This window comes from Lipotes vexillifer, unplaced genomic scaffold (assembly GCF_000442215.2).
Source record: "Lipotes vexillifer unplaced genomic scaffold, Lipotes_vexillifer_v1.1 scaffold520, whole genome shotgun sequence".
NCBI lineage: Eukaryota > Metazoa > Chordata > Mammalia > Artiodactyla > Lipotidae > Lipotes > Lipotes vexillifer.
Window position 1 is genome coordinate 1,233,830 of NW_006784004.1, and position 17,682 is coordinate 1,251,511.

At 35.8% G+C, this 17,682-nt stretch overlaps 1 protein-coding gene across 1 annotated transcript in view; it reads left to right on the forward strand.

Moving 5' to 3' along the window:
- CTNNA3 (catenin alpha 3) overlaps positions 1 to 17,682 on the forward strand; it is a gene marked incomplete at its 3' end in the record, with an annotated part of 1,444,109 nt that overhangs the window by 410,605 nt on the left and 1,015,822 nt on the right. The window contains exon 7 of the mRNA XM_007456477.1: positions 6,066 to 6,269. Coding sequence (XP_007456539.1) covers positions 6,066 to 6,269 — 204 coding nt within the window. The remainder of the gene's footprint in view (positions 1 to 6,065; positions 6,270 to 17,682) is intronic.

Consider the following 17,682-nt stretch of genomic DNA (forward strand, 5'->3'; position numbering starts at 1 on the left):
AAAGAGTGTTTCAACACACTGCTATACTAGTTCAGAAGAGATTATTATTTTATTAAGATGAGATTTGTTTCCTTTTTATAAACTACTTTATTGCAGTATGATTGACATGTAAAAAGCTGGACATGTTTAATGTATACAACTAGATGATTTGGGGAATAAGTATACACTTGTGAAACCACCACCACTATCAAGGACATAAACATATCCTTCACCACCCAAAGGTTCCTCTGACTCCTTTATTATTATTGTTGTTATTATTAATAGTTTATGGTAAGAACACTTAACATAAGATCTTAGTAAATTTGCGTGCAATTATCCAGTTTTACCAGCACCATTTATTAAAGAGATTATACTTTCCCCATTTTGTGTTGTTGGCACCATTGTTGAAGATCCTAGACTGTAGTAAGCATGGGTTTATTTTTGGGCTCTGTCTCCTGTTATGTTGGTCTATGTGGCAGCTTTTATGCCAGTACCATACTGTTTTTATTACCACAGCTTTGTAATATAGTTTGAAATCAGGAAGTGTGATGCCTCCAACTTTGTCTTCCTTCCTCAAGACTGTTTTGACTATTGGGGTCTTTTGTAATTCCATATGAATTGTAGGATTGTTTTTTCTACCTCTGTGAATAATGCCTTTGGAATTTTGGTAGGAATTGAATTGGTAGATTTCTTTGGGTTTTATCGACATTTTAACAATATTAATTCTTCCAATTCATGAACATGGAATATCCTTCTATTTATTTATTTGTTTATTATTTTATTTTATTCTTTAGTTTTTTTAATCAATGCTTTATAGTTGTCAGTATACAGATCTATGACCTCCTTGGTTAAATTATTCCTAAATATTTACTGAATAATCATTATTAGTATATAGAAGTGCAACTGATTTTATATTGTTGATTTTTATCATGCAGTTTTACTGAATTTATTATTAGTTCTAACAGTTTTTTGGTGGTATCTTTAGTGTTTTCTATATATAGGATCATGTCATCTGCCAAAAGAGACAATTTTACTTCTTCCTCTCCAATTTGGATGCCTTTTATTTCTGTTTCTTGTCCAATTGCTCTGGCTAGGACTTCCAGTACTATGTTAAATAAAAATGGCAGGAATGGACATGTTTGTCTTGTTTTGATCTTAGAGGAAAGGCTTTTAGCTTTTTACTGTTGACTATGATGTTAATGGTGGGCTTGTCATATATGGCCTTTATGGTGATGATATACATTCCTTGTATACCTAATTTGTTGAGAGTTTTTATCATGAAGGATGTTGAATTGTGTTAAATGCTTTTGCAGCACCTACTGAGAAAATATGATGTTTATCCTTTATTCTGTTAATGTGGTGTATCACATTTATTGATTTTCATACGTAGTACCATTCTTGCATCCCAGGGATAAATCCACTTGGATATGCTGTATGAACATTTTAATATACTGTTGATTCAGTTTGCTAGCATTTTGTTGAGGATTTTTGCATCTATATTTGTCAGGGATGTTGGCCTGTACTTTTCTTTTCTTGAAATATCCAAATCAGGCAGCTTTGGTATTAGGGTAATGCTGGCCTCAAAATGAGTCTGGAAATGTTCCCTTCTCTTTAATTTTTTGGAAGAGTTTGAGCAGCATTGATATTAGTTCTTATATATTTGGTAGAATTCACTAGTGAAACATCTGATCTTGTTTTTTTTCTTTGTTGGGAAATTTTAAATTATTGATTCAATATTGATCTGTCCAGATTTTCTATTACTTCATGATTCAGTCTTGGTAGCCTGTGTATTTCTAGGAATTTACACATTTCTTTTAGGTTATCCAATTTGTTGCTACATAATTGTTTATCATAGTCTCTTACAATTCTTTGTATTTCTGTGGAATTAATTGTAGTGTCTCCTGTTTCATTTACAATTATATTTATTTGAGTCTTCTCTCTCTCTTTTTTTTTTTAGTTAGTCTAGCTAAAGGTCTGGCAATTTTGTTTACCTTTTCATGAAACCAACTAATTTTTTGTTGATCTTTTCTATTGTTTTTCTAGTTTCTATTCCATTTATTTGTTTTCATCTTCATTATTTCATTCCTTCTGTAACTTTGTGCTTAGTTTGTTCTTCTAGTTTCTTGAGGTGTAAAGTTTGGTTGTTTTTTTTTAGGTCTTTCTTTTTTTCTTAATGTAGGCATTTATTGTTATTAACTTTTCTCTTAAAACTGCTTTTGCAGCATGTCATAAGTTTTTGTATGTTATTTTCATTTGTCTCAAGATATTTAAAATTTTTCCTTTGATTTCTTCTTTGATCCATTGGTTGTTCAGGAATGTGTTGTTTAGTTTTCATATGTATGTGAATTTTCTAATTTTACTCCTATTATTGCTTCCTATTATTATTGTACATATCATGTGGGTGAAAAAGATACTCGATATGATTTCAGTCTTAAATTTAAGACCAGTTTTATGGCTTAACTTATGATCTATCCTGGAGAATGTTCTGTGTATACTTGAGAATGTATATTCTGATGCTATCAGATGGCATGCTTTGTATATGTCTATAGTCCACCATAAGTGCTGTAGGCTTTATTAATTCTTTTTAATTGTTTTTTTCTTTTTGTAATTTGTATTATTTTCCTGATTTTGTTGAGTTGTCTATCTGTGTTCTTTTTTATCTAACTGAGCTTCTTTAAGATGATTATTTTGAATTCTTTTTCAGGCAATTAATAAATCTCCATTTCTTTGGGGTCAGCTACTAGAGTTTATTTTGTTCCTTTGGTAATATCATATTTCTTTGAGTCTTCATGTTCCTTGAAACCTTGTATTCCTGTCTTCACATTTGAAGAAGCAGTCACTTTCTCCAGGTTTTACTGACTAGCTTCTGGTAGAAAGGTCTTCATGAGTCATCCTTGCCAGAGATACTGGGGGTCTCTTAGATTCTTTCTATGGATGCACTTGCTCCATTCCTCTTGTTCCCTGTGAAGAAGTCTTAGACTCTGTGCCTTCTCTTGATCCCACAAAGCCAGGCCAGGTGTTGAGAGCCTCCTATTTGTTTTCTCTAGGGCAGTACCCTGAAGTGTTTGTTCAGCATTGTGCACCCTTTCCCAATCGAGCAGATTCAGCTGGATGCCAATATCTGTGTGCTGTCTGTGGGAGCTCACATGCATTGTCTGCAGGGGAGCATGGAGTGTTGGCTACAAGAGGGGACTGCATGGAGCACTGCATGGTGCACAGTGGCTAATCATGGGGTCTGCAGGTGGGGGGTCCTACTGGGTTCATGGTCAGGGCTCTTATTAGAGTCTGTAATCTAGTTAGTAGGATCTGCTGCTGGTTGTTGATATCTGTATACTGGTTTCTACGAGCGCCTACCCTTTTTCTCTACTCTTTGCTGTCCCCAGATTACTTAGCTATTTCAATTCTCTCAATGTTCTGGGTGTGGAGAGATGGAAATGGGACTCTTGGACACCTTCCCGCAAGGCTGGGGAGCCAAGTGTTCACTTTGTTTTCGCTTTTCCCAATGGGAAAAGTTGTAGGCCAAGGTGAGTCTCTCTTGATCTGAGCTGTGTTGCCTTGGGAGAGAGGTGACATGGGTAAAGTGAAACTGTTCTTCTTATCCTCTTCAGTGCTTCTGTTCTTTGATGTTTTTGCTCCACGTGGTTACTAGAACCTCTCAGTTGTCCTCCCACGCTTTCATAAAGGTATTCTCATTATTGTTATTGTTAAAATCAGTATTTCTTTAGGGGTATGACATACGGAACTTCCTATTTCATCATCTCACTGATGTCCAGAAGAGATCATTCTTTATTTCAGTAGGTCTCAAATATCCAGTGATATTTCATAGAACATTAAAGTTATTTAAATAACCTCACCTTTTAATTGACTCAGTGACAAAGTTAGTGAAAACTTCTATAGGATATGAATAGGGTGACATTAAATTTAGGCAGAATCAAGAGGCTGCATGTGGGCATCAGACATCAGAGCAGGCAATGGTTTGAGTTTAGATGAGCTTGAAGAATCTGAGTCTTAAAAGTCTTAAAAGTCAACAAAAAAGTAAAAATCCAAAGGCTAGGATAGTTTGGGGAATGGCTGTGGAGAGCAGGAACTGGGGTGAACTTATTCCTACAATAGAGGATGTTTTCTGACATGAAATCACAGCCAGAACACCTAAAATTACTAGTTTCTTCTTGTAATACTTATAGGTGTATAGATTTCAAATTTAATCAACTTCTCCTATCATTACAATGCTGGAAACAGGTTAACTCTCCCTATCACATCTACTAATTGGATTTGAGCAATCAAAGAAAAATTCTCTTGCCCTCAGTGTCTCTTCTTAATGATGATGTCACATTGGAGGGACATTTTCAAAAAGGTTTTAATTGGTCAATTATTGTTATGAAAATTGGAGTGGAATGTTTATACTAAATTAGTGAGCCAAAGAGGACATGGTAAAAATGGCAAATGAAATAAGGAGGTATATTTAGATGCAAATGAATCCTTGTCTGATGGGCAAGCCCATGGTTGGGATTATTGTCTCACCAAAAAAATTATGCATTGGATAAAGAAAATGTTAAATTTGGCATTTGTAAAATTCATTTCTTTTTAAAAATTTGTTTCCATCTAAAAGAGAAAAATGGAGATACTCAGTAGAGAAGTAGAAAAATAGGAAGGAAATAGAGGCATGAAAGGAAGAATTCTTCTGAATAATTTTAAAATATTTAAATAATTTTCTATGAGATCTATTTCTAATTTACATTTTACATTATATCATATAATATGTGAACATTACACAGTACTATTTTTTCTTTTTGTATAATTGTTCTAATATTATTTTTCTTTCCATAATGATTTTCTTTTCCTAACTTGGCCTAGAGCTGTAGCTTTTAAAATTTTATCCTGGCTACTTTAGATCCCCTAATATTTATCATAATATGATATAGTACAACCATCAGTGTAAGATTATATCTATACACAATATACACATACCTCTCTGTATATGTAAATATATATGATTGTGCACTCTGAAGATCAATGAATTTCAGTGTGTATATTTGTGTGTAAAGACTGACACATGCACACACATTCTGAAGTTCACTATATGATTTCATTTTATGTTAAAGGTTCTACAGAGAGCTTTCATTTGATACTAACTAGTTCTTTAATTATGACATTATGCTCAAACCTTGAAAGGCTTCCTCTCTTACTGTATTTTAAGAAAAGATCCTTAGAGCCTCATATTCTCCACCTTTTCTTCAAAGTCTGTAGATTATCTTGACTTCTGTTGCCTGAAGACATATCTAAAGGAAACCTTAAAAATACCATGTCAGATTTCAATGGTGGGAAATGGCTGGAAGTTACAATCAACAGGAAGATAGAATTTTACTTTTAAAATGAATAATTAAAATTTAGAATTCTCTTTGATACGTTAGTATTAAGGTTAATTAGATTGTATGACTTACAGTGAGGCATAACGAAAACAGTATTGAATTAGGTATTGTAAGACCTTAATACTTGTTTGAGCTTCACCATTTAATAGCTTAATGACCTTGGGCAAGACAGTCTCAGCCTCACTCACCATCAATTGAAATGTGTGGTTAACAATATCTTTACTGCCCACCTCTTTATAGTGTTGTCAAGATGAGATAATATATGTGAAAATATTTTGTAAACAATGAAGTGCTAAATGAAAATGACAATTGTAAAGAACAGTTAATATGTGCCAGACACTGTATTAAGCATTCATATCATTCTTACAGCCGTTTTATGAGATAAACAATGTTAATATTCCAGTTTTACACATCAGGAAGGTGAGGCTTACAGCACATAAGACACCTGAGTGAGCTCACACCATTAGTGAATGGGAAGGGCAAGATTTGAATACAGATTTGGCTGACACTAGAATCAATGCTCATAATTTCACAATTTTTGTCACTGCCCTGAATAATTGCTTTATAGAATGATACATGAACTGGGTGAGACAGTAAAAGCACAGTTGTCTTTATCATCACATATGAATTCCAAATGTGAAAACAAAAATGCTAATTATTTTTCCTAAAAATAGAATATCATGGAGTTCTAACCATCTAAATGTGTTTTTCCTTTAGAATTTAATTGTCTTGGATCCACTCACAGTGACTGAGGAGGAAACAAGACCATCCCTAGAGAAACGCCTCGAAGCCATTATCAGTGGGGCTGCTCTGTTGGCTGACTCTTCATGTACGAGGGATTTCCATCGGGAGCGAATTATCGCAGAATGCAATGCCATTCGCCAGGCTCTCCAGGACCTGCTTTCAGAGTACATGAACAATGTAGGTAACTGGTTTTCCCCCACCCCATCCATTGGGTATGTGCTGAGGTTCTTTTGGTGTACAAAATCTGATAAATTACAAATGAGTACCTGATTTTACATGGATTGGCCTTTTGAGCAAGGAGACAGGAGTTTCTAGGGATGGAATTCAACCAGAAGGTTATTTATACATGATTGTTTTGCTTGAGACAGTATCTAAATACTAGTTGAAGAAGGCAGTCAGGATTGGAGAAAGGAAACTGGAGTTGCACATTAATTTAAAGGATAAAAAGAAGACAAAGAAAAGGGCAGGTTGCTCCGGATTATGTTGGTGAATAACAAAGTTAGAATTTAGATGGTATTGGGATAAAGTCAATGCTGTAGGGATCGGGGGCCATTTTTGAAGTTGTAATTTGGATCCCTTTTAACCTTTTTCAAATGTGACAATGTCATCGATTTTTTGCAATTTTAGCCGTCTCTCAGGAATGTTAGAAACAATGTCTGAATTTAGAGAAATGCAAAAATATTTGTGTCAGGGTCCTTTTGATATAATTTCATATATATATATTTATTTATGATATATTCTTTTTGTATATATATCTACATCCATCTATGGAGTATCTATGACTACTCTTACATTCAAAACTTAGTTGCATTTTTAAAATAAGGAAGACATTGTCAGCTATATACTGATCATGAATATTGACTCCTTAAATAATAGAGGTAAAAAAAAGAAAAATTTGTAATGGGAATATTTTGTTCATCTGCTTTATTATAAATGGAATAATTCAAGAGTTATGAGGGTATATTTTGAAAATGATTAGTTACAAAGCATAAGATTTTTTAGGTGTGAGATTGAAGATTTAGGATTTTTCAGTATAAGTAATTTATGTGAATAATTCAAATGTGCTAAAATTAGTGAGTTTTAGGCTTCTTCAACACATTTGATGTATCTCCACACTCTTAATATTTGATGACTTTGGCTTCTGACCAAAAATCTCTTGCCTGTCAAGAAATCAAAGTCATAAAGCAGATTTTGTTAGTAAGAGGACCATATTAGTAATGTCATGTCCTGCTTCTGAAGCTGGAGTATCACAATTTTTAGCATATAATATATTTTTAAAGATTTTTAAAGAGAATTCACCAGTTACAGGAAACTCAGAAGATAATATTCTGTTGGAATTCCTTCTCCCCTGATCTGTAAACTATTAAAATTAGTAGTTTCATTTTATAGATAAAATATGGTAAAGGGGGGGCTTCCCTGGTGGCGCAGTGCTTGAGGGTCCGCCTGGCGATGCAGGAGACGCGGGTTCGTGCCCCGTTTCGGGAAGATCCCACGTGCCGCGGAGCGGCTGGGCCCGTGAGCCATGGCCGCTGAGCCTGCGCGTCCGGAGCCTGTGCTCCGCAAATGGGAGAGGCCACAACAGTGAGAGGCCCGCATAACGCAAGAAAAAAAAAAAAAAATATGGTAAAGTTATATATGTTTATTTTATCTATAAATTATAAAATTATAGATAAATTTACTTTATTAAATATAGAGAAAGTTACTCTATTCTTTTAAATACAGACATAACAGATGCACATGCACACACTCACCCACATACATAGGCAGGGATGGCCATGTAATTGTGGAGCCCAGTGCCCAGTGCAAAATGAAAATGTAAGGCCTGTTCAAAAGCCGGGAAAAAAAGAAAGTTTTTTCCTTTTTTTTACAGTCTTTATTGACCCAAGAAAGGTTATTTTTATTTGCTATTTAATGTTTGGTTGTTTGGTTCTCTAGGGTATAGGGATACTTTTGGACTTTGGGGAGCACAAAGACCCTCACAGATTTCTTTAGCCTTAGCCCATAACCCCCACCCATCCTGCCTTGTACCAAGGGCCCCACCAGGAATGGAGGGTGGCAGCAATTGCTGGGTTGTGGAGCAGGTGGCTGAGGACCTGTCCCTTGAAGGCACTGGGAGGCAGGACTGCATGTTAAGTCTAGGGCGTATGCTTTATTGCCCCATCAGACTTCACTTATCTACACAAATTGAAAGGTAAAATTGTTAAGACTTTCAAAACTGTGATAGCAGAGCATTAAAAGCCAAACACAGGGCTCCTTTCTGAGCATGCTGCCTTTTGCCCAGTGGCAGGACGCTGAAGTTGCTCTTGTACGTAGTAAACATATACCATATAAAAATAATGGTGATTTTATGGCTTTCTTCAACTTTGGGTTAAAAACTGTTCATACAAAGGGTGAAGTGATGGGCACATTCTGCCATGGGTGCAATCAGTAAGAAGATGCATTGCCTCTAGAAATTTATAAAAAATAATAAAGCCAACTAAAAGTTGGCCTGCACCAGCAATTCTCAAAGTCAGTGATAATGTTTTTCATAAATTCATTTTTTCTCTAAATCCTAAATAATTGCTGTGGTTATTGTTGAGTTTTAATAATATATGTGTATGTATGATTCAAATTAACACATTTTTATGACTATCCTTTGATAAACATTATATTCTTTATGGATTTAAACAGCAGATTCAGAATAAACAATGATGACAGTGATTGTAAAGACAGAGAACTAGTTACTTTAATTCTGTTATTTCATGTGATCACTTGGAATTTTAATTTAAATTTTAAAATTATAACAATGAAACAGTGTGAATTGCAGGGGGTAATATTTTTGTTAGGTAAATATAAATTTCATACATGAAATATTTCATTCAATTTGAATAATAACTTTGAAATTTGTTTTCCTTCTGAAAATTGTCAATTGCTTTAAAGAACAAATCAGGAAAATAATGATTATGACTGAAAAGTAATTTTGTCATATAGAGGACGGGGGCATTTAAAAAGTATCTGGGTATCAAACATGCTAAGTAAGGCACTGAAAATATGTATGCACTTTTGTACATTTACTGCTTTTTTTCTTAATGAGGTTTTAATCTGATGTTCAGTTTCAAGGCCCATTTGTGAAGTATACAAAACTTATTTATGTTACTAATATCCTTCTGTTAGATATTTTGGTTTATAAAAGGTAAGTTCTGTGTTAGAAGAGTGAAGTGGAAAGACTCTTCCATCTATAATATCCAAGTAAATGAGATCAAAGGTAAGTAGCTATTTTTTAGCTTGTCCAGATAATTATTTTAATTTTAAGTTTTTAAGGGTAGACTTAATTGTAGGAATTCAAATATTTCTCACTTATTTAATTGATCAGATTGCACTACTCTTCATGCCTGATGGAGACTTTCTTCTTCCTTCCTCTCTCCCCCATGTTTCCTCTTCTCTCCTTCCGGCAAAGGAGTACAAACATCCCCTGAAATATCTCTCCCTCATGGCACTTTCCCCTTTAAAACTCTCATTCCTGTTGGAATTCCTGTGTTGCCTTCTCCACTGGTCAGAAGCTCTAGGAGAGCGAGGGCTGTGTCCCTGGCCCTGCCACTGAGCCTTTCAGGTAGCAGGTGCTCAGTAATTACTATTTGGATACAGGTAAATTGAATTAGCACTTGCTTCTTCTCAGTTTTTAAAATTAAAATGGCAATGTGCCTGAAGCAATTAATTTGTAATTATTTATTTATATGATAACTGTGGAGAAAATGTAGGGAGGGTTAATAGTGAGAACAGGAATACAAGAAAGAGCGAGGACAGAGGTGAGAAAACTTGTTCTGTGGGTGATCTAAGAATATTTATATATTGCTTTTTCCCAGGGCATAATGTTAAGTACTTGTTGAGGAAGGCATTTTTCTTCAGGGAATGAAAGACTTATCGTGTGTGTGGCTAATGTCTGGTGACCTGCCCTCATGTTGGTGTAGGGATGAGAGCAGGAGTTAAGTTATACAGTGGTGGTTCACAGGATCAGAAACCCATTTATATATTAACATTTTATTGATAAGTACAACCTATTAATAAACAAAAATATTCATTTATATCATTATGAAAAGCACTCAAAAAGCAGTATAATAGTTCCTTTTTATATAAAAGTGCAGAATTTTAGGCTTAATGTGACTATCTGACCAAGCCAATGAATATTGGAATTAAAAAGCAGGAACCAATCTGGAAAAACTGTGGGGTGGGTGTATTATCAGAACACATTTCCAGGTTTATTTTTACTCTAGGTTTCTATCACCAATAATGCTTCTCTATAACTGTTTCTTCAGCTTTAACGGAACGGAATGTACTTCCCTGAAACTAGCTGAACTCAAAACTTTCTCAGTTTGCTCAAAAATTTTAGGACAACTCTCATACTTAAGTCCTCAACTTCCTAGTTTAAGGAATGTTGTGTCTCATTTGGTGGGCCTGATTTGCTTTTCAGATTAGTTTGGAGCTTTTGTTATTGACCTATGTTGATCAAGTAAATGCTTAAATATAATTCAGATGCAGTAAAGATAACCAGGAGAAGTTAAAGCAAAATTCACTCTCATCAGGATCTGTGGATCTTTTATGTGAATGTGACTTCAAGCCTTCAAATTTGGCAAGTTTATTGAGTCCACAGCAGTTCAGTAGTGGGGAATAAATGCAGTTTATGTTTTTCTCAGGCTCAGTTCACATGACCAGTTTGAGTCTAAATAACTTTACTTCCTTAAACAGATCAGCAAGTCTCGATCATTTTTTGACTGAAGCTCTAGGTTCAATAAGTTCAATGTCTTGTCACGTTAGTAAGAAATTAGCAGGATGTGAGTCCAGATGGGTCTATAACAAATAAAACAGACAACCACCTAACCATATGATCATATATGTTTGCTCTAATATTTTCATTCTAAATATACATATATATTAGTTTAAATATATGTATGTATATATATATATATGTTTTCTATTGCTGCTGTAACAAATTATCACAAACTTAGTGGTTTAAAAACAACACAATAATTATTTTACAACTGTGTAGGTCAGAAGTCTGACACAGGTGTCAATGGGTTGGAAATGAAAGTGTCAGTAGGGCTGCATTCTTTTCTGGAGACTGTAGGGAGGAATCCATTTCTTTGCCTTTTCCAGTTTCTGGAGGTCACCCACATTCCCTGGCTCAATGCCTTCTTCCTCCATCTTCAAAGACAGCAGTGTCACATTGTTCTAACCTTGCTTCTGTCCTCACATCTCTTTCTCTGACCACAGTCAGGAAAAGTTTTCCACTTTTTAGGACTCATGTGATTAGATAGGGCCCACCAATATTATTCAGGATAATCATCCCACCTTAATTACTTGTGCAAAGTTCCTTTTGCTATGTAATGTAACAGTCACAGGTTCTGGGAATTTGGATATGGGCATCTTTGGGAGGCTCATGGCCATATACCTAGGACTAGTCTTTCCTAGTCTCTTCTGTGGAATCATTATCAATCTTTACGTTTCAAATCCATTGTAGTTAGTAGCCTTTACTCACTTTATGTTCTATGATGGCAGATCACGTCTGTTTTATTTACTGTTTTATCCCCAGTCCTAGGCACAATGCCTGGCATTTTAGAAAAGGCTAAATTGTAGTTTCGAATGAAAGAATGAATAAAATTATTACATATTGTATATAGCAAGTAATGGAGAAAAAGCTTCTCCGATATTAAATGGAATGGGTGTCAAGCATCTACTAAATTTATATAATAGACTGCCTGTTGTAATAAAAGGTCTTATTTTGCAAAGTATAGGTCTCTTCTAAAAATCGATGTGAATATTCAGCAACAAAATTTTCTCATCACAGTCTCTTCATTTGAATCTATCTCTCACTATGGTTTGAAACAGGATTTTTATTCATTGAAAAAATGTACTCCAGGGAACATTCAGAATCAGAGAAAGTTTAACTTTTGTCTTTTAAAACTTAGAAGTATATTTTTCTAAGATATTTCTGCTGATTTTGTTATACCTCCAGGATTGGTTAGGTCTAGTCCATCTTCTCTGATGTACAATATAGTTAAGAAATTCTTCATGTAGGTGGGGTGGAACAAGGAGGCTCTCTGAAGAAGGAAGGATCTTAGAGGGAAATCAGTTATTTTTAAATGGTGGTTTCTCTATAATTGGTGAAAATAGAGTTGGAGATGGGTGGCCATCACGCTTTAGTACTAAGAATCAGCAGACATGAATTTTTTCTGGGGGTGGGTTGAAATCATGTCAATGTTAACTTTGGCTGTGTTGTTGAAGAGAGAGGAACTTCAGGTGATGTAGAATTATTATTGAAGATAACACTCAGGTTGGTATTTTACTATAGGGGGATGTTAGAGGGCTGAAGGAGAGATGGCATTGCTAGAGTAAATGAGTCAGGCCTGGCCTGCATGAAAGGACCAATTGGCATTTGTAGACCTCACTTGCCCAATATTTTCTTTTGGTGATTTATGTGAAAGCATATTGTTGGTTCTTATTATATATTTGTTGAGTGAATAAAAAGCAAATGGATTGGCTTTTGTCATTCAGAGACCAACTTCATTTGTATGTCTTGGGTTTAATGCGTTCCCAGTCTTGGGGAATTATAAGGATTCAATGAAGAAAACAAAGAGATGTTATGGGATTTTTCTTGCATATAAGGCCTCCACCTCTCTCTTGAAAATCCATTTTGAAATTAATTTCAGCCTTATTTCTCATGATGTTGGGCTGAAGCAGTTAGGATGATCTATATGCAAATGACTATTCAAATACTAGAGACAGGTTAGAATTAAAATTCTAAAAATGTACAGGCAGCTTCCAAATCTATTTCCTTTTCTCCATTTCTTTGTTCATTCATTTGTTCCTTCCTTCCTTCATGGACTGCATATTAGAACTGATCCATTATTGGATCAGGTACACTGTATTAGACGCTTTACATTTTTATATTCTTAAATTTGTCAATTACACCATAGTGGTGGCTGATTTTTGAGTGGTTGATTATGTTGGAGACCCTGTGTTTTAGTTTATAGATCTGAATTTTACAGCCTCAGTTAATGAAGAAGAGGAGGAAGATAAGTAAATAGTATAGGTTTGTACAATATTAGATATGCCAAAATCAGAGAGATGAACCAAACTCAGATTAGAACATGATATCGAGAATCTAAAAAAGAATGGGTATAGGTATATGTATAACTGAGTCACTTTGCGTACACGTGAAACAAACACAACATTGTAAATCAACTCTACTCCAGTAAAAGTTTTTTAAAAAAGAACATGAGATTGAAATCTAAGAACATATAAAGGAATCATCAAAATCAAGGAGACTGGAGACAGATTTTGAAGCTGGGATATAGGAACCAAGAATTCAACAATTAGGGAGCTGAGAGAAATAATAAATGGTGGGGGGGGGGTCTGGTTAAATGGGCAAAAATTGGTTTTTTTCTTCCTTGCTTTCTTTTCTGTGCCTGTTTTAAGGACTAGATAGTGGGCAGGTATCTAGTCTATCAATTGTTTTGGAAATAAGGTGGTAAAATACTATTGTTTCAGCTGATTTGGGGTCTAATCTTATTCCTCTCCTAAAGGTTCCTGAGTTCCTTCGAGGACTGATTATTAAATAATTACTCTTTCTTAACGAGCTAAATCGTGCTAATAATGATCACTTTGGGATTTAAAAGGAGCTTATGCAGTGCTCACCGGGGAAAAGGAGGCATCTAGATTCCTCTTTTGAGGGAATGAACCTTTTCACGGATCTCTTATTTGTGATCTAATGTTCTAATTTCTCTTAAAAGTAAAAGTTAATCGAGAGAGCCCTACAGAGATGCAGGCTACATGATCACATGATTACTGAATTAATAAGAAAAGCTAAAATAACAAAGGTAGGCAGCTATAATTATTTTTAAAAAGGGGAAGGGGGACTAGCTGGATAGAATCAGAACACAGGAGGAGAAAAAGGTAATTTGTGTAAAATAAAAATAACTAGAAATTAATAGAGGATATCCTAAAGTGGCAAGACAGTCTGTTCAGAGAACAGGAACAGGTGAAAGTCCCTAAAGGTTATATCCTCTAGGCCAGAGAGCCTGAAGGCTGAGAGTCTTTTGTTTTCATCTTTTGCCTTCCAGCAGAGACAGTCATGGTTTCTAATATTTGTGGTGCACGTTAGTCATTCACCTTGTGGATTGTTTCAACTGGCCCTTTCCCAAGAAATGGATTCCTTTACCCCCCAGAGTTCAGGCACTGCTCATATAGTTCTCAAAAGTTTCTGCTATGTTTTTTTTTTCAACATTGGACTTTACTCAGAGTTCTTTGTTACATAAGAAGAGAAATAGGTTAAATGATAGAAATGACAGGAATAAAGTAGGAAGCAAGAGTCCTGGCATGCAGTGTTAGTTCAAACTTGGACAAAAAATAAGGGTCCTGAGCCTACCTACTATAGTTCAAAGTTAGGAGATGATATTACAGTGAAGAGAGAGATTGCTATCTTAGATCAGGTACTCTGGAGATAAAGGTTAGCATGAAGGTTTACTGGAGTTTTCTCTTGGGAGTGACACATGTAAGGAAGTGAAGAAGGCAGGATTGGGCAGAGGGAGAAGGTGACTTGCAATAGAAGTCTCAGCCGTCCCGTGGGTAGCCCTAGAGCTGGGCTGGCACTTCAGTTGTCCCAAACTGAGACGGGGAAGCATCTTTTTATCCTTACAGCTGTTAGTTGTTACCTGTGGGAACAGTGTAACCTTGGATGAGGCAGTTCCCTGCAGCTGAGAGCCCGTTCCTGGAGAGGGACAGAGTTGTGAGCCATCAGAAGCTGATATTTCTAGCTTAAAATGGGATCTGAGTGAAGCACCACAGAATCCACTCTAACAGTTAATTGAAAAAATAAAAAGTTTTTTTTTGGTAGGCCTTGAACAATGGGATTTTATCCTGTGCTAGCTACTATGGGCAGTATATTCGACCTTCTGTAGTATTTAATTTGCTATTGATAACGTTCAGAAAATTATTAGGGTAATCATATAATTTGTCATTCAAGTCAGGATACTTTTGAGAGATGGAGGTGAGACAAAATAATTAACAGACCTTAATTGATATACAAAAGACATAAGTCAGGACTGTTCCAAGCAGACCGAGATATATGGTCACCTAGAAACTGCGTGACTGTATATAAATTATAGGTAGGATAATACTTATGAAGGATTTTAAGAGGAATTTAACATATTTGTTGACAGATATTGTATTGACCATTAAATAAAGTTAAAATATGAAGTTTGAGTTAAAATTGTATTAGTGTTGTTGCAATTTCTAGTCACATAATTTTTCTAGAGACACTGTGCTAAGAACTGGTGATTTCAGAGTCTGAACAATCTCAGTCTTAGTTGTCAAGGGGAATCAGACAGATAAATAAGTGATATAGAGCACAATAAGAGCTGTAATGGTGGTCAGTGCTAAGTAAAATAATAGGGCCAAGTAGGAAGTGGTTAACTACCTTGGGGTTGAACAGGGAAGGTATCACAGAGGAGAAAGCTCTTATGCTGGCTTTTGAAGCATGGCAAGGTGGGAATTCCAGAAGCAGGTAACAGCCTATGCAAAGACACAGAAGCAGGAATCAGCATAGTGCAGTTGGTGTGGGGAATATAAACAGTTCAGTTTGAATGAAATGAAGAGGAAAGAAGGAAAAGTGGGATATGAGACTAAGTACTAACCATTAATTTACAAACAGGTTTCTTTCAAATATTTGATTTTTCTTTGCTTTCGAAACAGGCCAATTTTCAATTTAAACCTTTCTTTTTCTTTTCTTTTTTTGCGGTACGTGGGCCTCTCACTGCCGTGGCCTCTCCTGTTGCGGAGCACAGGCTCCAGATGCGCAGGCTCAGCGGCCATGGCTCACGGGCCCAGCCGCTCCGCGGCATGTGGGATCTTCCCGGACCGGGGCACAAACCCGTGTCCCCTGCATCGGCAGGCGGACTCTCAACCACTGCGCCACCAGGGAAGCCCTAAACCTGTCTTTCTTTAATGCAAATCAATTATGAGTCACTGATAATATCACCATATCAGGTTTTTCTTTATAAATTTCCATTTGTGATATTGTGATTTATAATAAGAAATATATATTTGGTCTTTGTCCTGTTTCTGGCACAGAGCTTCTAAAACCCTTGGAATTTTCTAAGTGATGAGAGTAGTAAAGATGGCTTTTGTTATGTGTGAGGTAACGCTCGGACCTAAGGATGGGGCCTAGTTGCCAGGAGAACCAACCATATAATTAGAGGACTGGAACTTCCAGTCCCACCTTCCAGAACCCCAGGGAAGGGAGAGGGGCTGGAGGTTGAATTCAATCACCAGTGGTCAGTGATGTATTCAGTGATGCCTATGTAATGAAGCCTCCATAAAAACCTACAAGGACAGGGTTCAGAGAGCTTCTAGATTGATGTGGATATGGGGAGTCAGGAATAGTGGTACACCTGGAGGGGCATGGAAGCTCTTCCCACATATGTTGCCCTGTGAATCTTTTCCATATGGCTGTTCTTGAGTTACAGCCTTTTATAATAAACTGGTAATCTAGTAAGTAATAGTTTCTCTGAGTCTGTGAGTGGCTCTAGCAAATTAATTGAACCTGAGGATGGGGTAGTGGGAACCTGTGATTTATAGCCAGTTGGTCAGAAGTATAGGTAACAATCTGAACTTGTGACTGGCATTTGAAGTGGGGTGATGTGGGGGAGGCAGTTTTGTAGGACTGAACCCTTACCTGTGGAATATGGTGCTTTCTTGAGGTAGATAGTGTCAGAACTGAGTTGAATTGTAGGACAGCCAGCTGGTGTTCTGAGAATTGCTTGGATTCCCACCCCACCCTCTGTGCCCCGCCATACCCTGCCACATTGGAATTTGTACTAGAACCTTTTATTATTGAAACATATTCAATATTTCTTAATGAATTTGTAGGCAGGCTCTGAATAAAAAGTTATCATACCATTATAAGTTTAGGATCAAAGGCCAGCTTGTAGCTTTATTTCTGTGCTAAAGTAGGTTTAACGGGGTCAGACACAGATGAGCAATTTGTGTAGTTGATTTGCCTGGCTATTGACTACACATAATAATTAATTGGAGAAGACTGTTAGTGATCTACAAATTGCCCCACCCTATTTGGGTCCTTTTTTTAATATCAGAAATTTTAATATGTTTTAAAGTCTTGTAACCATAATGAAAGAGCTTATTGAATTTTGACATGACTTTATTTGCTTGTTTTCTTCTGGGAGATAAATTGAAACTAGATTTGCCTTAATATTTTCCTTAGAGATAACTATCACAGTTTGTATATGAGAAACTCAACTAAGGTTGTTGACTGACAAAACTTTATTACTCCAGAATTGTTTGCTTTTATGTCCCAGAGTAGCTTTTAAGTATTTTAGTTTGATATTCCTATAAACTTGAAGTAAATCTCTAGTTGTCCTAGTGGATTTAGGTTATGAATATGATTCAGTGTGAGGGCATGGTACCTCATTTGCAAAACACTTTTCTTTCATTTACATATGGCAAGGATATATCTGTAAGCATTTTTTTTTTTTTTTTTTTACAAATTTTTTCTTTTTTTTTTTTTTTTTTTTTTTTTTTTTTTTTGCGGTACGCGGGC